Here is a 24,010-nt window from a genome sequence, read left to right as displayed (position 1 = left end):
AATTTAAGACAGCTCACCCTGCTCTTCTTGAGCGCTGCTTTGATTGTTGCCCTTTTGAAGCAGGTGGGAAATTCCAAATGTAGCATTGAGAGATTGAAAATATCTTTGACCACTCGCCAGCTGGTTGCCAAACGTTTTCAGAGCCCTACCAGGTACATCATCAAGGCCTGTCACCTCACGAGTGTTCCCCCTATTGAAAGACGCTCTGACGCCAGCCTCCATGAGAGAGATCATAGGGTCACCAGATGCTGCAGGAATCCTCATAGCTGTAGTTATATTCTCCCTTTAAAAGCGTGCATAAAAGGCATTGAGCTCATCTGGGAGTGAAGCATCACTGCTATTCATGTTAGCCTTCGCTTTGCAGGAAGTAAAGACCTTTCTTTCTTTTTCAATCTTTTTATTGAATTTCATATATATAAAAAAAACATAACATAATAATGAATAGGTTATAAATGCATTAGACTTGAAATTAAATTAATAATAGGATAACAATATCCTACTAAAATAATCAACAGGAAAACATAGTACATTATCAATCAAGCCTATGATAATTATATGAAAGAAAATAAGAATAATCAAAAGAAAAAGAAAAAATTGTAAAAATACAAGCAAAAAATATATATTGAGAAAAAAAAATACTAAACTAAACTAACATGGGCAATAATAACAGTTTATTTGTATATGATAGTGCCAAAAACTCCGGAACTCCATACCAGAACAAGAATAAACAGAGAGAAGGTCTGGGAGAGGTCAAATTACTTCATGTGAAAATGTCGAATGAACGGTCCCCAAGTTTCTTCAAATTTAACTGATGAGTCAAAAATAGTGCTTCTAATTTTTTCCAAGCTCAGATAAGAAATAGTTTGAGAGAGCCACTGAAATGTGGTAGGAGGATTTACTTCTTTCCAATTTTGCAATATAGACCTTCTGGCCATTAATGTTACAAAAGCAATCATTTGTCTAATTGAAGGGGAAAACTGATTACCATCCTCATTTGGTATACCAAAAATTGCAGTAATAAAATGAGGTTGTAAATCCATATTCCAAATTGAGGAAATGGTAGCAAATATGTCCTTCCAATAATTATATAAGGTGGGACATGACCAAAACATATGGGTCAATGAAGCCACATCTGAATGACATCTGTCACATTGAGGGTTAATATGAGAGTAGAATCGAGCAAGTTTATCTTTAGACATATGAGCTCTATGTACAATTTTAAATTGTATTAAAGCATGTTTAGCACATATAGAAGAAGAATTAACCATTTGTAAAAATTTTTCCCATTTTTCTATTGATATATTATATTGAAGTTCTTTTTCTCATTCTTGTTTAATTCTACCTGATATTTCTGGTTGTATCTTCATAATCATATTATAAATAAAAGCCACTAATCCCTTCTGATAGGGATTTAAGGTAAAAATCATACCTAAAGAGTCCATTGAAGTTGAATTGGAGAAGGATGGTAGAATTTTATGTAAAAAATTTCTGATTTGTAAATATCTAAAAAAGTTAGATTTAGTTAACTCAAATTTGTTGGAAAGTTGGTCGAAAGACATCAAACTACCTTCAAAAAAGAGATCACGAAAGCATTTTATACCTTTCCTTTTCCATATGCTAAAAGCTTGATCTGTCAAAGAAGGTTTGAAAAAAAAATTAAGTAAAATAGGGCTATCAAGAACAAAGTTTTTCAGAGTAAAAAATTTATGAAATTGAAACCAAATTCGTAAAGGAAGTAATGACCTGCATACCCTGCCAGAGTGAATATGCATTCGACATCGCCTCTTGACCTCAATAGGAATTGTGCTTTTGTTCTTGAGATAGCCTCTCTAAGTTATACTGGGTTTGCTTGTCTGGTCCTGAATGCCAAACCTGAATGCCAAATATCTAGCCCTCAGCAGAATGCAAATCTCCTGGTTCATCCACAGATTCTGATTTGGGTATTAAGATTCGGCACACACTCATCCACAAGTCTTAATGAAATCAGTGACTACTGTGGTGCATTCATTCAAACTCGAAGATGAATCCCTGAATACAGTCCAGTCCACCGACTCGAAGCAATCCTGTAAGTGCTCCTTTGCCTCCCTAGCCCATACCTTCTTGGTCCTCTCTATTGGTGCTGCAGTCTTCAGTCTCCATCTGTGCACCGTGAATAGAAGCATAGCCAGATGATAAGACTTTCCAAGGGTGAGTATGAGATGGCACAGTAAGCATTCTTGATTAGCTTTATTTGTTACATGTACATCAAAACATGTCACTTGTGTCAAATCAAATCAGTGAGGATTGTGCTGGCGTCATGTTTTGCCATGTTTCTGGCGCCAATATAGCTTGCCCACAACTCAACAAACCCTAACAACATCTTCAGAACATGGGAGGAAACCGGAGCAACTAGAGGAAACCAATGGGATCACAAGGAGAATGTACAAACTCCTTAGAGACAGCAGAGGGAATTGAACCCTGATCTTACAGCTGTCCCTGTAATTGTATTAGTAATAGTAACTGACAGTTACTCCTTAAAATGAGGAAGGCTGATTTCAATAGTGCAAAATAGAACAATGCAAAAATACATTAGGAGCAAATACTTGAGGATAAAGCAACATCTGGGCCACAATGATAGCACGGCAGTTAGTGCAATGTTATTACAGCTCGGGGCATTGGAGTTCAATTTCGAAGTTAGAAGTTTGCACGTCCTTCCTGTGAATACATGGGCTTCCTCTGGGTGCTCCAGTTTCCTCCCACATTCAAAGATGTACCAGTTAGTAAGTTAATCGGTCATTGTAAATTGTCTTAAGTACATTTGGCAAGGCAGAGAATGATCAGAGATAGCCAGCATGGCTTTGTGTACCAGAGGAGGTAACAAAAGAAAATGATTAAGGCAATTAGGTAGACATAGTCTATATGAACTTCACTAAGGCTTTTGACAAGTCCAGAAGGTTGGGTTTCGCTAATGGGATGCAAAATAGGCTCGGTGATTTGATGAGGCTGATTAGAGAGGTGGAAGGATGTTTTTTGGATTGGAAGTTTATGACTAATAGTGTATTGCAGGTACTGGTGCTGAAATCTTTGCTGTTTGCAAAATTGGATGTGAATGTAGAAGGTATGATTAATAACTTTGTAAACGGCTGTGGATAGGTGTGAATATTGTCTAAGGCTTCAGCAGAATATAGATCAGACGTAAAATTGAGCAGAACATTGATGAATACAGTTTAATCATGACAAGTGCAAGCTACTGAACTTTGGGAAGTCAAAAAGGAGGTAGGGAATTTACAGTAAGTGGATGCTGGAATCAAATACAATTACCACATTTAAGAGGTACTTGGACCATTTAAAACTATGAGTTTAAATACAATATTAAGATGAATTTCATGTTCTTTTTTGAACAGGTCAACGAGCAAAAATGGGCAGATCTTGCTTGGAGCAACGATGGTTGTTTAGAAGATCAACATAATTTTTACAAAATTATTTTCTCAAAATATGAAACCAGATTTTGACTTTATAGAAAAATTGAAAGAGTCTGTAGCTACATTTGCTATCCATTTGGGTGACAAACAAACCTCTTAAACATGTTTCAAACTGAACTTTTGATCTGAGGGCTTCAGGTTCTTTTTCTAATTCATTTAAATGCATTGTGTCCTAAATATTATAAACAAAATGAACTCTGCGCAGCTAGAAAGTTTCCACACTGTTCAAACATTTTGGCTGGAGACACCTGAGACTGCAGGTAAGACCAGAAGATATAGGAGAAGAATTAGGCCATTCAGCCTATCAAGTCTGCTCCGCCATTTCATCACAGCTGATTCTGGATCCCGTTCAACCCCATACACCTGCCCTCTCACCATATCCCTTGATTCCCCGACCAATCAAGGATCTATCAACTTCCACTTTAAATATACCCATGTACTTGGCCTTCACCGCAGTCTGTGGCAGAGCATTCCACGAATTCACCACTCTTTGGCTAAAAATATTCCTCTTCTGTTCTAAAAGGTCACCCCTCAATTTTGAGGCTGTGCCCTCTAGTTCTGGATAACCCTATCAGAGGAAATATCCTCACCATATCCCCTTTATGAGTGCTATCAACATTCGGTAGCTTCAATGAGATCCTTACACATTCTTCTAAGTTCCAGTGAGTACAGGCCCAATGCTGCCAAACGCTCCTTATATGTTAACTCCTTCATTTCCAGAATTATCCCAGTGAACCTCCTCTGGACTCTCCAATAACAACACATCCTTTCTGAGATATAGGGCCCAAAACTGTTGACAACACTCTTGGTGAGCCTGACTAATGTCTTATAAAGCATCAGCATTATCTCCTTGTTTTTATACTCTATTCCTCCTGAAATAAATGCCAACATTGCATTTGCCTTGTTACCAGAGTCAACCTGTGAATTAACCTTTTGGGAGTCTTGCACGAGGACTCCCAAGTCCCAGTGCACCTCTAATGTTTCAATTTTCTCCCCACTTTGATAATAGTCTGCACTATTGTTCCTTTTACCAAAATACACTATCACACATTTCCCAACACTGTATTCCATCTGCCGCTTTTTTGCCCATTCTTCCAATTTGTCCAAGTCATGCTGCAATTGCATTGCTTCCTCAGCACTACCTACCCCTCCACCTATCTTTGTATCATCTGCAAACTTTGCCACAGAGCCAACAATTCCATTATCTAAATCACTGACAATGTTAAAAGTAACTGTCCCAATACTGACCTGAGGAACACCACTAGTCACTGGCAGCCAACCAGAAACGGCACTCTTTATTGTCACTCACTGCCTCCTGCTTGTCAGCATTCCTCTATCCATGCCAGCATATTTCCTGTAACACCATAGGATCTTTTCATAAGCAGCCTCATGTGAGGCACCTTATCAAATGCCTTCTGAAAATCTAAGTAAATGACATCCATCACCTCTCCTTTGTCCATCCTGCTTGCTACTTCCTTGAAGAATGTAACAGATTTGTCAGGCAAGATTTCTCTTCAGAGAAACTATGCCAACTTTGACTTATTTTATCATTAGTCTCCAAGTACCCTGAAACCTCATCCTTAATAATTGACTCCAAGACTTTCCCAACCACTGAGGCTAACGCCTATAATTTCCTCTCTTTTGTCTTCCTCCCTTCTTAAAGAGTGGAGTTGCACTTTTCCACTCCTCCAGGACCATGCCAGAATCAAGTGATTCTTGAAAGATCATGACCAATGAATCTTGTTAACTCTGGTGACTTAACCACCTTAAGAGCTTTCAGTTTGCCTCGCACTTTTTCCTTTGTAATATGTTGGAATCAGGAGCACAAAAGTCAGAGGAAATCAACAGGTCAGGCAGCATCTCTAGAGGAAGATTTCAACCTAAACATCTGACAACTCCTTTCCCCAACGTTTGTTTAGCCAACAGAGATGTTCCAGCGGTTTTTTTTCATTGTTCTGTGTAGAGAAATGGACAGTTGACATTTTTGGTCAAGGCCTTTCATCTAGACTGAAAGAAATAGGTGAGGAGAAGGGGCAGAGCAAGAGTTTGCAAATGAAAAATGAGGTGTATTTTCATTGCAGAGTGTAAAACTACAGAAAATTAAATACTGGGCTGATATTAAGATTATTTTCCTCAATTAATTTAGGTCAGCAGCCTGAATCATCAATTTACTGCCATGATGCTTTTCAGCTTTGTATTTTATTACAAGACAGAGGCCAAATTGAGAACAATTCGAGTAGGACAAAAATGACCATTTACTGGATGCAGAGACACATAAAAAGTGTAGTGTGGTCACAAAAGATGCCCTTAGCAAAATAATCTACATTTTAGCAATTTTCTCTGATATCTTGTTGGAAGTGTGACAGATTTGCAATTGCAGAAGAGTAGACGAGTTGTCACAGTAACAAGTCATAAACTTATTCTCTGAATACTGTGTCTGTGATAAAGCAAGCATTTTTGCCCATCCCCTATTGAGAAGGTGATGATGAGCCACTTCTTAAACTGGTACATTAATGTAATGAAGACAATTCAACAAAGTTGTTAGGTAAGGAGCTCTGGGATTCTGACCTAGCAATGAATTTCAGAATTGGTACAGTGCACCATGTGGAGCTGAATGCTCCCTTCTACCTGCTGCCCCACTCTTGGTGGACATTATGGTTTATTTCAGTTCTCTTCAATAAAGTTTTGGCAATTGCTGCAGAGTCTGCACAGTATTTGGAACACAGTGCTGCCAAGGTGCACTTAAGGAAGAGGAGATCTGGATTTTAGTTGCGTTATCAGATGTTGATCTGGTGAAGAACTTAGTTCTAGATGGTACAGGGATTCTTGAATACTAAACACATAACCCTATCCAGGCAAAAGTGAAGAGGAATTTTCCATTATATTTCTTTGCCAGTGTAGAATCTGAAAATCAGCAACTTACCACATCTTCCTTAGCCTCTGAACTGTTTTGGTAACCATAATGTTCAGGTGGATGATCAACTTGTTTCCGCTGAATGCTAACATAGAGCTTTACTAATGGCAATTCCATTAACTAATGTGCTCCAGACAAATCTTAAAATTTATTTTGTTTGACTGGGCTTCATTGCAATTAACCAAATTTCAATTGTTAACTCGTCATGCATTCGTTTTAGTATTTCAAACATAACAGCAACATTTTTGTAACAAGAATCTTCTGTCTCTCTTCCATCATTCATATATTCAGTAGAGAATAAAACCTTTTACTGGAGGCCAAGACTACGGATAAAGAACTGTTAATTTCAATTGTTTCGAGTTTCTGGGTGTCAATATCTCTAAGGACCTAACCCGGATGCAACATATTGATGCAGCTATAAAAAAGGCAAGACAGTGCCTATATTTCATTAAGAGTTTCCAGGAGATTTAGTTTGTCAATTAAAACACTCAGAAATTTCTACAAATGTACAGGGAGAGCATTCTGACTGGCTGCAGCACTGTCTGGTATGGGGGGGGGGGGGGGGCGTATATGGCACAAGATCAAAATAAGCTGCAGAAACTTGTAAATTAGTCACTTTATCATGGGTACAAGTTTCCGTACATTCAAGACAGATATATATATATAGATGAGATATGAGGGAGGGAGATATATATATATATATATATATATATATAGAGAGAGAGAGATATACACACACACACACACATATATATATACACACACACACACACACACAGACCCACACACACTTGATGCCTTAGTTTTTTTCCCCTCTATATTTATTTATCATGTATTTCATTACCACAAGACTATAATACAATAAGATATAGAAACAGAATTAGGCAATTAGGCAGAATTGGGAATCTGCTCTGCCATTTCATCATGGCTTATCCATTTCTCTCTCAGCCCTGATCTCCTGCCTTCTCCACATAACCCTTCATGCACTGACTAATCAAGAACCTATCAACCTCTGCCTAAAATATACGCAGACTTGGCTTCCACAGCCATCTGTGTCCATGAATTCCACAGATTCACCACTCTCTGACTGAAGAAATTCCATGTCTCCATTCGAAAAGATGCCCCTCTATTCTGAGGCTGCATCCTCTAGTCTTAGATTCTCCCACCATTCTCTCACCACTGCCATAAAGTCAACAAATTTCATGACATACACCAGTGATATTAAATCTTATTCTTATAATAACAGGAGTAATATATATGCTTCAATGTTGCTATGGTAACTTGACAGACATTATGGTGCGTTTGGAAAGTTTTGATCAGAAGCACTCTGGGGGGTGGAGTTTCAAGATGGCGACGTAAACATCAGCCTTTAGGCGCTCTTCATTTTTTCAACTATAATCACCCCTTAATTAAATCTTTTCGAATTTAATCACATGGGTTGATACTTTAGATTAACTTTTTCTTCCTAAAATAATATTTGATCTAATCTCGACAAACTTAAAATGGCTACAAGCAAGAAATCGTCTAAGGAACCTGTATCCATCGACGCAATCTCTACTCTTTTGGACGCTAAACTGGATATTAAACTTTCGAGTTTGGAAGGCAGATTGGATGGTAGATTGGGAAGCAGACTGACAAGTTTGGAAAATAATCTTACCAGGAAAATATCCGAACTTGAAGAAGCTGATAGATCGCTTGAAATTAAACTTCAATCGCAGGCATCGGACATTCAGCGGCATGAAGATAAGATCGCGACTCTTGAAAAATCCATTTGTGAAAAAGTACGTACAATTGAAGCGTTGGAGAAGAAGGTAGAGTCGAATGCTAAAACTATGGATCAGTATAAGTTTAAAATTACTGATCTCGAAAATCGATCTCGTAGACAGAATTTGCGTATCATCGGGTTTCCCGAAAAAGTTGTCCGGTGATTTAACTGAATTTTTCTCTAAATTACTATGGGAAACTTTCAGTGCTGAAGGTTTGCAATCCAAACCTGTTATCGATCGTGTTCACAGAGTTGCGAGATTTTCGGCTCTGTCTGATAAACCACGAGCGGTGATTGTTCGCCTTCATTATCCTCGGGAGAAAGAGCTTTTAATTCGATTAGCTCGTAAAAAAGGCATGATTTCTTATAACATCAATTCATTCCGAATTGTTGAAGATTATTCTTATGATGTAATGAGATCAAGAATCGCTTTTAAACCAGTGATGGCAGAGATTTATTCGATTGGCCTTAAACAAGCTTTAATGTATCCAGCAAAGCTCAGAATTACGTTAAACGACAACAGTCAGCAATTTTTCAAAACACCGGAAGAAGTGAAGAAATTTGTTGAAGAATATAGATCTTCTAGTGCAACTTGAACTATGTGTCATGTTGAAGATTCCTCGGAGAGAGGGTGCCATCTCATTTTAAGTAACCTACGAAGCTGGGTTATAACTTTCTATCCCGTTCTACGGGTCTGGCTTTTATTTTTCACTATTATCACTGTTTTATGGATGCTTTCTTAACTTTTACAATTTTTTTTTTATTCTTTTTTCTGTTTCAGATATATACATCTATATCTTGTAATAATGATTTATTTTTTTTTCAAGATGTCGTTTCTTCTTCCCATAAGACTCTGCTTTTTATAAACATTTATTTGTTTGCCTGTACTTAGAAATGGGATGAATATTTTGAATTTTTTTAGTTTTGTTTTATATATATTGTAGTGTTTATTGAATCTTTTTTGATCCTATTTTGGTATTTTTTTTATTATTAAACTTTTTTAATAGATTGTTGAATCTACATTTATATTTTGTAAGATGGCTTTTTCAAAATGTCGTTTCTTCTTCCCATAAGTCTTTGCTTTTGAAACGTCATCTTTCTTGCATTTATATATGAAATTTTTTTAAAGGTATATTACACTCTTAAATTTTAATGTTTATTTTTTTTGTTAAAGATTGTTTTATTATATTAGTTTTCTCATTCTGATTGACATATATTTTCTTTTTGCAACCCTATATTTAAATATGGGTGTTACATAGTTTTTTTTTTAAAAGCTTTTTATGGAGCTTGAAATGGGGGTAAGGTTAGTGTTAGATTATGCGCCTGCCGCTTGGCTTTTCTTCGAAGGGTGGGGGGAGGGGGTGGGGATCTTTTTTCACGCTTTTGCATTTTTTTCTGCTTTTAGTTTATGGGCCAACTTTAAATTATTAATATTGTTGAGGTGTCATGTTCTCCGGTTGCTCCTGAATCTATTTTCCTTTTTCCTAAATTATGGGTTATGTGTCTTTTTAACCTATTATGATATACACAACTAATATTGGCATGATGGATAAATCTATTAATTTTATCTCTTGGAATACTAATGGTTTAAATCATCTGATTAAACGTAAAAAAATATTTAAGGTATTCCATAGATTGAACTCTAATATTATTTTTGTACAGGAAACCCATATTAGGAGGGAGGATAATCAACATTTTTTTTAGGTTCTGGAAGGGTCAACAATTTCATTCGAATTGTACCGCTAAAATTAGGGGTGTGTCTATTTTTATAGACCCCTCAATTTTGTTTACGCATCACGAAATTATTTCTGATCCACAGGGAAGATTTTTGTTGATAACTGGTTCACTTTTCAATCGGAAAGTGGTTCTAGTTAATATTTATGCCCCAAATTTTGACTGCCCTGAATTTTTTAAACATTTATTTACTTCCCTTCCTAATCTGAATGAATATATGTTGATAATGGGTGGAGATTTTAATTGTTGTTTGAATCCTTTGATGGATAGATCTAAACCTATTCGAACTCTTCCGAATAGATCAGCCTTACTTATTAATTCTTTTATGGTTGATTCGGGAATTACAGAAATATGGCGGTTTTTGAACCCTAAAGATAAAGAATTTTCTTTTTTTTCCACATGTATATCATAGTTATTCTAGAATTGATTACTTTCTTATTGATCATCGGTTATTAACGGATGTTATTGATTGTAAATATGATTCTATTACTATTTCGGATCATGCACCTTTGAAGTTATCTATTAAGATTCCGGACTTTTCCAATAATGTTAGATCTTGGAGACTTAATGCTACTCTGCTTCAAGACCCAGAATTTGTCACCTATATAAAACAGCAAATTGATTTGTTTTTCTCAACAAACTATACTGAAGAAATTGACAGAGGAATACTTTGGGACTCTTTTAAGGCTTTTATCCGTGGACAAATTATTTCGTATTCCGCTGGTAAAAGGAAACAAAGATATTTAGATATTGCTTTATTAGTGGATAAAATTAAGGAAATTGATAAGATTTATTCCGTGACTCCTACCATAGAACTTTATAAGAAGAGAGTTGAGCTTCAAATAGAACATAGTTTATTATTATCTTTTTCTATTGAAAATCAATTAATTAGGACCAGAGCTCAATTCTATATTCACAGTGATCAAACTGGTAAACTGTTAGCTAATCAATTAAAAGCTATTTCGACCAGGCGACAAATTATTAAAATTCGTAAACAAGACGGTAATTTAACCACTGATCATAAAGAAATCAATAATACTTTTCAAGATTTTTATAAATCTTTATATCAATCAGAATTTGATGGTGACCTGTCCATGATGGATAATTTTTTTAACAATTTGAATATTCCTAAACTGATTGGTGAAGATCGTAGCTTGTTTGATGCTCCTATCTCTATGGCCGAAATAGGTGAGGCTGTCTCATCAATGAATTCAGGGAAAGCTCCTGGCCCTGATGGTTATATTGTAGAATTTTTCAAAACTTTTTCTTCTTTGCTTTCCCCTTGGTTATGTGAAATCTTTAACGATGCATTTGCTAAGAAGAGATTACCTCAGTCTTTTTATGAAGCTACTATCTCTCTAATTCTTAAAAAAGATAAAGATCCTACTTTATGTACATCTTATCGCCCTATATCATTATTAAATGTAGATTCTAAGATTCTTACAAAAATTTTAGCCACTAGATTAGAAAAGGTACTACCACAGATTATTTCAGAAGATCAAACTGGTTTCATTAAGAATCGGTATTCTTTTTTTAATGTTAGAAAATTGATTAATATAATTCATACTTCATCACCCACAGTCCCAGAATGTGTTATCTCATTAGATGCTGAAAAAGCCTTTGATAGAGTTGAATGGACATATTTATTTAATGCATTGAGAAATTTTAATTTTAGTCCTAATTTTATATCATGGATTAAACTAATATACTATAAACCTGTTGCTTCTGTTCTTACAAATAATTATAGATCCTCCTTTTTTCAATTATCTCGTGGTACGAGACAAGGTTGTCCTTTAAGTCCTTTATTATTTAATATTCCATTAGAACCTTTAGCCATTGCTATTCGTGAATCTCCTAATATTTTTGGTATTACCCGTAATGAGAAATCATATAAATTATCACTTTATGCTGATGATTTGCTGTTATATATTTCTGATCTTGATAGATCTATTCCCACTATTTTATCCTTGTTGGCTCAATTTGGTAGTTTTTCTGGTTATAAATTAAACTTAGATAAGAGTGAATTATTCCCTTTAAACACGCAAACTTTATTGAATGACAGGATTCCATTTAAAGTTGTTACTGATAATTTTACCTATTTAGGTATAAAAATTACCAAGAAATATAAAGATTTATCTAGACTGAATTTTTTACCTATGCTTCTTCAAATACAACATCTTACTACAAGATGGTCTCCCTTATTCTTATCATTAGTTGGTCGGATTAATGCTATTAAAATGATGATTTTACCGAAATTTTTATATTTATTTCAAGCCTTACCAATTTTTATTCCTAAATCCTTTTTTGACAACATTGATTCAAAAATTTCCTCATTTGTGTGGCAAAATAAAAACCCCAGGTTAAGTAAAAGGCAATTATAAAAATCTAAAAAAGATGGTGGTTTAGCTTTGCCTAACTTTAGATTTTATTATTGGGCGAATAATATTCGTAACCTAACGTATTGGAAATTAGATTTGGACTCATTATTGTGTCCGCAGTGGGTAAATCTGGAATGCAATGAAGTAAAGGGATATTCTTTATTCTCTGTTCTTGGTTCTTCTCTTCCTGCTGATTTAGTTAAATTCAATAAACAGATATCTAATCCTGTTATTAAACACACATTACGAATTTGGTTTCAATTTCAGAAATTTTTTACTCTGAAAAACTTCGTGCTTGATAGCCCTATTTTATTTAATTTTTTCTTTAAACCTTCCTTGACAGATCAAGCCTTTAGCATATGGAAAAGGAAAGGTATAAAATGTTTTCGTGACCTTTTTTTTGAAGGTACTTTGATGTCTTTTGACCAACTTTCCAATAAATTTAAATTACCTAAATCTAATTTCTTCAGATATTTACAAATCAGAAATTTTTTACATAAAGTTTTACCATCTTTTCCCAACTCAACTTCAACGGATTTCTCAGATTTGATTTTTACCTTAAATCCTTGTCAGAAGGGATTAGTTGCTTTTATTTACAACATGATTATGAAGATACAACCAGAGATGTCTGATAGAATTAAACAACAATGGGAAAAAGAACTTCGATACAATATACCTACAGATAAATGGGAAAAAATTTTACAAATGGTTAATTCTTCTTCTGTATGTGCTAAACATCCTTTAATACAATTTAAAATTGTACATAGAGCTTATATGTCTAAAGATAAACTTGCTCGATTTTATTCTCATATTAACCCTCAATGTGATAGATGTCATTCAGAAGTGGCTTCACTGACCCATATGTTTTGGTCATGTCCCACTTTACATAACTATTGGAAGGACATATTCGTTACCATTTCCTCAATTTGGAACATCGATTTACAACCTAACTTTATTACTGCACTCTTTGGTATACCAAATGAGGATGGTAATCAGTTTTCTCCTTCAATCAGACGAATGATTGCTTTTGTAACATTAATGGCCAGAAGGTCTATATTACAAAATTGGAAAGAAGTAAACCCTCCTTCCACGTCACAGTGGCTTTTTCAAACTATTTCTTATCTGAGTTTGGAAAAAATTAGAAGCACTATTTTTGACTCGTCAATTAAATTTGAAGAAACTTGGGGACCGTTCATTCGACATTTTCATATGAATTAATTTGGCCTTTCCCAGACCTTCTCTCTGTTTATTCTTGTTCAGGTATGGAGTTCCTGAGTTCTTTGACACTATCATATACTTAATAACTGTTATTATTGCCCATGTTAGTTTTAGTTTAGTGTTTGTTTCATATATATATTTTCTTTCACACATCTCTAATTTTTTTTTCTTTTTCTTTTGATGATTAGTTTTGTTTTTTTTCATATATAATTATATAGACTTGATTGATTAATGTACTTTTTTGTTGTTGATGTTTAATAGGATATCATTATCCTATTATTAATGTAATCTTAAGTCTATTGTATTCATAACCTATTCATTATTATGTTATGTTTTTTTATATTTATATGAAACTCAATAAAAAGATTGAAAAAGAAAGAAAAGAAAGAAGCACTCTGTATTCAAGATTCAATAAAAGGCAGCTACATTCAGTTCATCCTATTGCTTCAAATTTAATATGGAATTACTTGTTCAGGAATGGAAGAGGCCCCAAAATAACACTACCCTGGGGGCTCAATGTACAAACTAATGAAGAGGAATAATTATCGCTCAACAGGTTTGGTAATTTATCAAATCTCTGCAGAGATTAAGCTGCACAAGTTATTAAACTTTGTGAATAATTCTGACAAATAAGCAATGTCATACCTAATATTTTGAGTTGATTCCTCAAGGAAACATTCAAGACTTCAAAGAATTTTATCACAATTTCAAAAAGTGCAGAAAATTGTCTCAGGTAGTTTTTTCTGAGAACCATCTGACCTCTGTGTGCATCAGCAAGCATTCGAACTGTTCATCGTTCTCAATACAAAGTTCACAAAACAGTCCAGAATTGAGAGTATAGGATTTGATTTATTGTTGTGATAACATTATTTAATGATCTGTGCAGCCATACACTTAAGTATTTTGAGACAAGATGTTCATGAATTACACAGTGAGTGGTAAATATGTTAGGAACAGCTTTTTTCAAGAAAGTAATAACCCCACAGTAGCATCCTGTCATTGATAGTGGCCCATCTGTTGCACAAGCATGAATTTGCCTTGCCTGGAAGGACTGTTTGGCGCCCTGAATGGAGATGAGGGAGGTGATGTTTGGGCATGTGAAGCACTTAGGCTACTTACAGGGATAAGCGCCCGGAGGAAGAGTAGTGGGGTAGGAAAGTGGAACTTTCCAGTGGCCAAATATTTTCATTCCCATTCCTTCAGCTGCCTCCCTTGCTACCAATCGCCTGCCCCAACCACTTCTTTAGCTTTATCGCCCCTTTAGAAACTTCCACCGGCATATTGCCCACTTTGGGATTCGCTGCTTTTATTTAAAATTCTGAGCTTTGCATGACACAGGCTCTAACTGGTTTCCATTAAGTAATCCCATCCTTTAAACTTTTTTTCCTTTCTACAAGAGGATTCTTACTGCATTGCTGTGTATTTTATATTTGTAATACCAGCACTTCTTAGTGCAATTTGAGCCTGATTACCTATTTGTAACCAATTGCAGACACTAAGTCTGTATCAATGAGACTGTTCAAGCTCTGTTAATATAGATGCCTTACAAAGATTATCAGGAAACCACCAGTAAAAGTACAAGATTGTAAGAAATATTGTTCAACCATGCATATACATCACTATAAGAATATTAAATTAAATTTGAGAATTTAAATATAAGAATATTTAAATTAAAATTATTTTGCTATATAATTCTATCAGGCAAAAGAGCAAATACCACAAAAAATGAATATAGCAAACGTAAAACTAGAGCTGCCAGAAAACCTGTGTACTATCTGTTCAACAACTTTGTCAGTTGTCTGTTCAGTGCTAAGGGAGGAATATTACTTAGGCTACATCCACACTACGCCGGATAAATCCGTAATCGAAGCTTTTACTCTTCGTTTTTACCCTCCGTCCACACTAAAACTGCGTTTTCCTCCCCCGAAAATGGAGCTTTTCAGAAATACTTTCCAGGGTGGGTTATTTTTGAAAATGCTGCTCTGGCAGATCAGTGTGGACAGCGTAGCCGGAGACCTCTAAAAACGCTGTCAGACGGCAGCACGCTATTTTATTGTTTTCTTGAACACAACCTAACAATTTCAGAACAGACGGCAATGAGACTGAAGCCAGAAGAGTTAGAAATGTACTCACCAAATACTTTGACCCATAACTTACTGAATAAATAAGTATACTGTACTCACTTTGCCCTGTTTTCTGTCCTTGCTCGTATGAAGGTGGTTTACCCATTTATGCAAGTACTTCTCTGACAATAGATGTGTAACAGCCTAATGCAACATTGTACGGAAATATAACACTGATGCAGACATGTTTTATACATTTAACAAGGTGCTTTATTAATGCAACAGAGTTAGTCAGTTTTTCAATGTTCGTCGTCAGTCGGGTCAATCTGCCGCTGTACGCTCCAGTATTTGTTTTTTTTTAGTTTTAAGCTCTCCTGCGCGAGAGCCAACAGCTGTCAGTCGTTTTAAGTTTTACTAGTCTGTAACCACACAAGCACGCACTTTTACAGCCAGATTCGACACCAAACATGTCGCTTGTTTTTGGTAGATGTGTCCTGCGCATGCGTAGGAGGAGATTCGCCGAAATCTCCGTTTCAGTGTGGATAGAGATATTTTCAAAAACGCATAGTGTGGACGCGTCATTTTTACTTGAAACCGGCGTTTTGAAAAATATCTGGTCGAGTGTTGATGTAGCCTTAGGTACAATATTAGTTGCCACTATTTAAATAAAACAGTAAATTAATTACCTTGTTCCTCCTCCATCAATAGCCAAGACTCGAATACCACGGCCTTTAGTAGGATTTGAATACCCAATTAAAGCCAGAGCCTCTCTGACTGCACTCTGAAGGGCTTCATCATTTGCCTGCCTCAGGCGTAACAAGCAAGGAATTAGCTTCTCCTGTTTAAAGACACAAGTTGTAGAATGCTGTGAAGCATTTATCACAAATATTATAATGCATGTTTAAAGGATTAAGTTATACTCAGCTAGCTTTTAAACAAAACATTGTACAAAACTATTCAGTGGAAAGGGAGCACTGATATTTTATGGAATAACTTGAGAGTCAGTATTTTTAGCACTCAAATATGTTCTACAAAGTGTAAGGCCAGTATCTAGTGACAACCAATGCGTGAACTTTTTTGCTAAATTAGATGACCTAAAAACAATTTCTAAAATGCTTGACTGTGGGCCCATTTTAATTGGTCAGTAGAAGTCAATACTCCAATTCACTTCCCCTATTTAAATCCCACTTTCAGACTTCCCACTTGCTGCAGATAGGAAGCTAACAGAAAGTCTGCACGGCATCTTGCTAATGGAAAAAGCATTTATTGTTCTTCAGGTGTTAATAACCTTGTATTTAAAATTTCGTGCATGAAGGAAAGGTGCAGATCTTGAAGTTCAGTCCATTTGTTCATGATCTATAAAATCACCCTTCACTTATAAATTTTCAGCTATAAACCACCCTTCTGTTGTATAGTATATAACAATTCAATGTTAATTAGGCCCTGTGGCTCAGATGGGTAGGGAAAAGAAGAGAAAGGCAGTAATGATAGGGGACTCCATAGTTAGGGGGTCAGACAGACGATTCTGTGGACACAGAAAAGAAACTTGAATGGTAGTTTGCCTCCCAGGTGCCAAGATCTGAGATGTTTCAGATTGCATCCACGATATCCTGCAGTGGGAGGGAGAACAGCCAGAGGTCGTGGTATATATTGGTACCAATGACATAGGTAGGAAAAGGGAGGAGGTCCTGAAAACAGACTACAGGGAGTTAGGAAAGAAGCTGAGAAGCAGGACTGCAAAGGTAGTAATCTCGGGATTACTGCCTGTGCCACGTGACAGTGAGTACAGTCAGCCCTCCTTATCCGCGGGTTCCACACGCGCAGATTCAACCAACTGCGGATCGGGAAAACCCGGAAGTTCTCTCTCCGGTACTTGTTGTTTGAGCATGTACAGACTATTTTTTTCGTCATTTTTCCCTAAACAATACAGTATAACAACTATTTACATGGCATTTACATTGTATTAGGTATTATAAGTAATCTAGAGATGATTTAAAAGTACAGGCGGTCCCCAGGTTATGAAAAAGTTCAGTTTCTGAGTCTGTCTTTAAGTCAGATTTGAAGTCAGAACAGGTACATCCTGTATTACGTAGCCTTTGTTAGTAAAACGTTTGTCTTAGTATATAGAATATATTTTACCTTTCTATGCATATAAAACACTCAAGAAACATGTATTTCAATAACTAAACCACTGCCTTGCTTAGTAATAATTGCAGCTTTCATTGGGGCAGGGCCTTTCAAATGCTCCATTAAAATTGTTCCGATCATTGACCGACTGTAGTCTAATTTTCCAATGACCGATGGCATTTCACCTCTTTCAGATCGCTTTATTGCTTCCACTTTATTTTCAATCATGATCGTGATTATTTTCGTTAACAGCAACACTTAGGATTTAGAGCTGCGCCAGATCCTAAAGTCCACCGCACTGATACAGGTTAAATAAGGTCCGGGGTTCCGCTGGGTCCTAAAGATCACTGCATTGAATCAGGTTAAATAAGGGACTTGAGCATCCGCGTTTTTTGATATTCGCGAGGGGTCCCGCAACCAATCCTCCGCGGATAAGGAGGGTCGACTGTATAAGAATAGAATAAGGTGGAGGATAAATGTGTGGCTGAGGGATTAGAACAGGGTGCAGGGATTCAGATTTCTGGATCATTGGGACCTCTTTTGGGGCAGGTGTGACCTGTACAAAAAGGACAGGTTGCACAAATCCCAGGGGGGCAAATATCCTGGCAGAGAGGTTTGCTAAGGCTATTGGGGATAGTGTCAACTAAGATTGCTGCTGGGTGGGAATCAAACTGAAGAGACGGAGAAAGAGGCTGTTGGCTCACAAATAGAGTAAGCTTGGAGACAATGCGATTGTGAGGATAGACAGGTGATAGAGAAGGGACATGCTCAGACCGACGGTTTGAGATGTGTCTATTTTAACACAAGGAGTGTTGAGAAACAAAACAGAAGAGCTTAGAGCGTGGATCAGTACGTGGAGGTATGATGTGGTGGCCATTACCAGGGTTTAGATGTTTCAGGAAGGACAGGGAGGGAGGCTAGAGGTGGGGGCATGGCACTGTTGATCAGAGATAGTGTTATGGCTGCAGAAAAGGTGGATGTCATGGAGGGTTGTCTACAGCTGCGGCCTGGTGGTTGGGGACCAGGGGTCTACAGAGTCTCTGTGGGTGGAGGTTAGGAACAGGAAGGGGTCAATAACTCTACTAGATGTTTTTTTTTTAAATAGGCCGCCCAATAGTAACAGGGGTATTGAGGTGCAGATAGGGAAACAGATCCTGGAAAAGTGTAATAATAACAGAGCTGTCGTGGTGGGAGATTTTAATTTCCCAAATATCGAACGGCATCTCCCTAGAGCAAGGGGTTTACATGAGTTTGTTAGGTGTGTTCAGGAAGGTTTCTTGACACAATATGTAGATAGGCCTACAAGAGACTGTACTTGATTTGGTATTGGGAAATTAAGCTGGTCAGGTGACAGATCTCTCAGTGGGAGAGCATTTTGAAGATAGTGATCATAATTCTATCTTCTTTACAATAGTACTGGAGAGAGATAGGAACAGACAAGTAAGAAAAGCGTTTAATTGGAGTAAGGGGAATTATGATGCTATCAAGCAGGAACTTGAAAGCTTAAATTGGGAACAGATGTTCTCAGGGAAAGGAATGGAAGAAATGTGGCAAATGTTCAGGGGATATTTGTGTGGAGTTCTGCATAGGTACGTTCCAATTAGACAGGGAAGTTATGGTTGGGTACAGGAACTGTGGTGTACAAAGGCTGTAATAAACCTAGTCAAGAAGAAAAGATTACAAAAGGTTCAGAAAGATAGGTAATGTTAGATATCTAGAAGATTATAAGGCTAACAGGAAGGAGCTAAAGAAGGAAATTACGAGAGTCAGAAGGGGCCATGAGAAGGCCTTGGTGGGCAGGATTAAGGAAAACCCCAAGGCATTCTACAAGTATGTTAAGAGCAAGAGGATAAGACATGAAGGAATAGGACCTATCAAGTGTGACATTGGGGAAGTGGTATGGAATAGGAGGAAATAGCAGAGGTACTTAATGAATACTTTACTTCAGTATTCACTATGGAAAAGGATCTTGGTGATTGCAGCAGACTGAAAAGCTTGAGCATGTAGATATTAAGAAAGAGGATGTGCAGGAGCTTTTGGAAAGCATCAAGTTGGATAAGTCACCGGGACCAGATGAGATGTACTCCAGGCTACTGTGGAGATCGTTGAGCCTCCGGCGATTATCTTTACATCATCAATGGGGACAGGAGAGGTTCCAGAGGATTGGAGGGTTGCAGATGGTCCCTTATTCAAGAAAGGGAGTAGCGATAGCCCAGGAAATTATAGACCAGTAAGTCTTACTTCAGTGTCTGTTAAGTTGATAGAAAAGATCTTGAGAGACAGGATTTATGAACATTTGGGGAAGTGTAATATGATTAGGAATAGTCAGCATGGCTTTGTCAAGGACAGGTCATGCCTGATGAGCCTGACTGAATTTTTTGAGGATGTGACTAAACACATTGATAAAGGAAGAGCAGTAGGTGTAGTGTATATGAATTTCAGCAAGGCATTTGATAAGGTACCCCATGCAAGGCTTATTGAGAAAGTAAGGAGGCATAGGATCCAAGGGGACATTGCTTTGTGGATCCAGAAATGGCTCGCCCACAGAAGGCAGAGTGATTGTAGACTGGTCATATTCTGCAATATGAGGTCGGCAACCAGAGGTGTGCTTCAGGGATCTGTTCCTGGACCCTTTCTCTTCATGATTTCTATAAATGACCTGGAGGAGGAAGTGAAGCAATGAGTTAGTAAGTTTGCTGATGACACAAAGGTTGGGGGTGTTGTGGATAGTGTGGAGAGCTGTCAGAGGTTATAGCGAGACATTGACAGGATGCAAAACTGGGCTGAGAAGTGACAGATGGAGTTCAACCCAGGTAAGTGGGAAGTGGTTCATTCTGGTCGGTCAAATATGATGGCAGAATATAGTATTAATGGTAAGACTCTTGGCAGTGTGGAGGATCAGAGGGATCTTGAGGTCCGAGTCCATAGGATGCTCAAAGCCGCTGTGCAGGTTGACTCTGTGGTTAAGAAGGCATACAGTGTATTGGCCTTCATCAATTGTGGAAATGAATTTAGGAGCCGAGAAGTAATGTTGCAGCTATATAGGACCCTGGTCAGACCCCACTTGGATAGGCCTCACTACAGGAAGGATGTGGAAACCATAGAAAGGCTGCAGAGGAGATTTACAAGGATGTTGCCTGGATTGGGGAGCATGCCTTATGAAAACAGGTTGAGTGAACTCAGCTTTTTCTCCTTGGAGCAACGGAGGATGAAAGGTGACCTGATAGAGTTGTAAAAGATGATGAGAGGCATTGATCATGTGGATAGTCAGAGGCTTTTTCCCAGGGCTGAAATGGCTGTCACAAGAGGGCACAGGTTTAAGGTACTTGGGAGTAGGTACAGAGGAGATGTCAGGGGAAAGTTGCTGTTGTTTGTTGTTGTTGTTGTTGTTGTTTTTATATATATATATATATATATATATATATATATATATAAAAACGCAGAGAGTGGTGAGTGCATGGATGGGCTGCCAGCAACGGTGGTGGAGGCGGATATGATAGGGTCTTTTAAAAGACTTTTGGATAGGTACATGGAGCTTAGAAAATTAATGGGCTATGGGTAACCCATGTAATATCTAAGGTAGGGACATGATCTGCACACCTTTGTGGTCCGAGGGACCTGTATTGTGCTGTAGATTTTCTATGTTTCTATGTTTAATTAACTCCTCTCTCTCACAATAAGTATCAGCAAAATCAATACTGCAGGGTTTCCAAGGTGTAAACAACTTGATCAGCACTTTTTCTTTCCCAAATGCCCTTAGAATCATGGAACTGTACAGATCAGAAATACATCCAATAGCCCAAGTCCTCACTGACCATCAAGCACACATTTACATTGATCCTGCCGCCTATGTGCAGATTGGGGGCAATTTACACTGCCCACATTAAGCTGCTCTGCTAGCTGCACCACTAGGACACACCAAATTGCTTGACTTATTAAATTTTATTTCCCAATCTGTCTTTGTGAGACTTAAAACTGATGCCCATATAGTAGACAACTGCATCACACAACTCTATCATCTTTTCCCTCTACCACATTACACTTCTACCATTTCCCATTCTCTACAAATATCACCAGCTTATTTGCTCCACAAGAATGAATCATTTTATTAAATAATATCTGGTGTGGATTAGGGTGGGAGGAAATAGGAAAGAACCTATACTCAAGCTAATGTATGAAACTTAGCTCCCATATTTCTTTGGCTCTTATTATTCAAGCCATGAATGCAACAGTAGCAATCCATAGGGACTTGAGACTGCTCAGGTGTTTTAAGGTTCAGTTCTGGAATGTCAAAATCTATAATGTTATATCACTGGGTATTTCCAGCTTAACTGAATAAAAGGCCCTCCCTCAATCATACCATCTGCATAATTTCAATACCAATAGTTAATCAAGGAATTCAAACATTATTAAAAATGTAATCAGAATCGGGTTTATTAACACTGACATATCATTAAATTTGTTTTGTTGCAGCAGTATAAGGCAGGACATAAAAATTATAAGCTTCACTTAGAAATAAATAAATACATACATACTGCGAAAAAGAATTTATGAGACTGGTTCATGAACCCACGAGTACTTTCAGAAATCTGATGGCAGAGGGGAAGAGGCTGTTCCTAAAATGTTGACTGTGCGTCTTCAGGCTCCTGTACCTCTTCCCTGCCTCCCTGATTGCAGCAATCAAGGGCGTGGCCAGATGGTGAGGTGAGGATCCTTATTGATGGAGGTCACTTTCTTTAATCACCACCTTTTGAAGATGCCCTCAATGGTGGGAGGTTTGTGTCCAGGATGGAGTTGGCTGAATCTACAACCCTCTGCAGCCTCTTGAAATCCTGTGCATTGGAGCCTCCATACCAAGCAGTGATGCAACCAGTCAGATTGCTCTCCATGTACAGTACATCTATAGAAATATGCTAGAATCTTTGGTGACATACGAAATCACCTTAAACTCTAATGAAGTATAGCCGCTGGTGTGCCTTCTTTGTGAATGTATCAATATGTTGGGTCCAGGATAGATCCTCTAAGATATTGACACCAAACTTGAAGCTGCTTACCTCTTTCTACTGCTGACCCCACAACAACAGCTGGTTGGTGTATATTCTCCCAGTATCCCCTTCTTGAAGCCCACAATCAATTCCTTGGTCTTACAGATGTTGACAGGCAAGGCTGTCGTTACAACACCACTCAACCAGCTTATCTAGCTCACTCCTGTACACCTCCTCGTCACTAGTTGACAAGAACAGTGGTCTCATTGGAAAATTTGTAGATGGTGTTTTTACTGTGCCTAGTATAGTCATGAGTAGAGAGAGATTCGATCAGTGGGCTAAGCATGCCAATGCAATAATGTGCGATCAGAAGAAATCCTACATTAGTTGTTTGTGTGGGGCTTCCTCATATAGTCTGTATCTACACCATCACAATGCTATTTTAAAGTAGAGTTTTCACCATTAATATGATATTTGATGCTGCAAACTGTTTCAAAGTACCTGTAATTTTACATCTGACCACTAAGTGACACTGTGGTGCAATTCTCAAAAATATTGTGGCAGGGACAAAACCCAAGAATTTAAAAGACCTCTATTCAAGAGGCATCTAGAGAGAGAGGGTGTACTCTGGCTATTATGCCAACTCTACAGCTTCTGGAATTGCTTCTGTGGATTTGAAGGCAGCTTACACAGACCACTATTTTAAAAAGGAGAGAGAAAATTTGAAGCAATTAGAGTGCCCTCCTGCTTCAAACTATCCACTATATTCCCTTACCTAAAAAGACCAAAGTAGTATGTCTAAACAACTGGCATCCTGCCACGCTGACTCCACTATAAGCAAATGCTTTGAGAGCCTGGTCAGGGATGATATCTGCAGCATGCTACCACCCACACTGGACTCCCTACAACTTGCCTACTAACATTGCCGATCAACAGATGATGCAATAGTCACAATGCTAATGTGAAAATGCTGTTTTTGGACTACAGTTCACTATTCAACACATAATTCCCTCCAATCTCAAATAATAATGAGGCAGCTAACAGAGAAGAAGTCATCACCCTGACATAGTGATGTCAGAGATCTCCGCCTTCACCCTGTCTTGTGTAGCTGGATCCTGGACTTCCTGTCAGATCACCAGCAGGTGGTAAGACTAGGCTCTCTCATCTCTGTATCCCGACCCTCAACACAGGTGTCCCTCAGGGCTGTATCTTAAGCCCCCTCCTTTACTCTCTGTATACACAAGACCATAAGATATAGTAGAAGTAGGCCATTTGGCCCATCAAGTCTGCTCTGCCATTCAATCATGGGCTGATCCAATCCTTCCAGACATCCCCACTCCCGACTTCTCCCCATATCCTTTGATG

General features: G+C 37.6%; 1 protein-coding gene across 2 annotated transcripts in view; it reads right to left on the bottom strand.

The window, feature by feature from the left end:
- The window catches only part of pnpla8 (patatin-like phospholipase domain containing 8), a 110,026-nt gene that overhangs the window by 69,348 nt on the left and 16,668 nt on the right, over nt 1-24,010 (bottom strand). For both annotated transcript variants that reach the window (XM_059977829.1, XM_059977830.1), the window contains exon 4: nt 16,220-16,371. In XM_059977829.1, coding sequence (XP_059833812.1) covers nt 16,220-16,371 — 152 coding nt within the window. The remainder of the gene's footprint in view (nt 1-16,219; nt 16,372-24,010) is intronic.

This window comes from Hypanus sabinus, chromosome 8 (genome assembly GCF_030144855.1).
Source record: "Hypanus sabinus isolate sHypSab1 chromosome 8, sHypSab1.hap1, whole genome shotgun sequence".
NCBI lineage: Eukaryota > Metazoa > Chordata > Chondrichthyes > Myliobatiformes > Dasyatidae > Hypanus > Hypanus sabinus.
The sequence above is the reverse complement of the archived record's forward strand: the minus strand, read 5'-3'. Positions and strand labels throughout refer to the sequence as shown.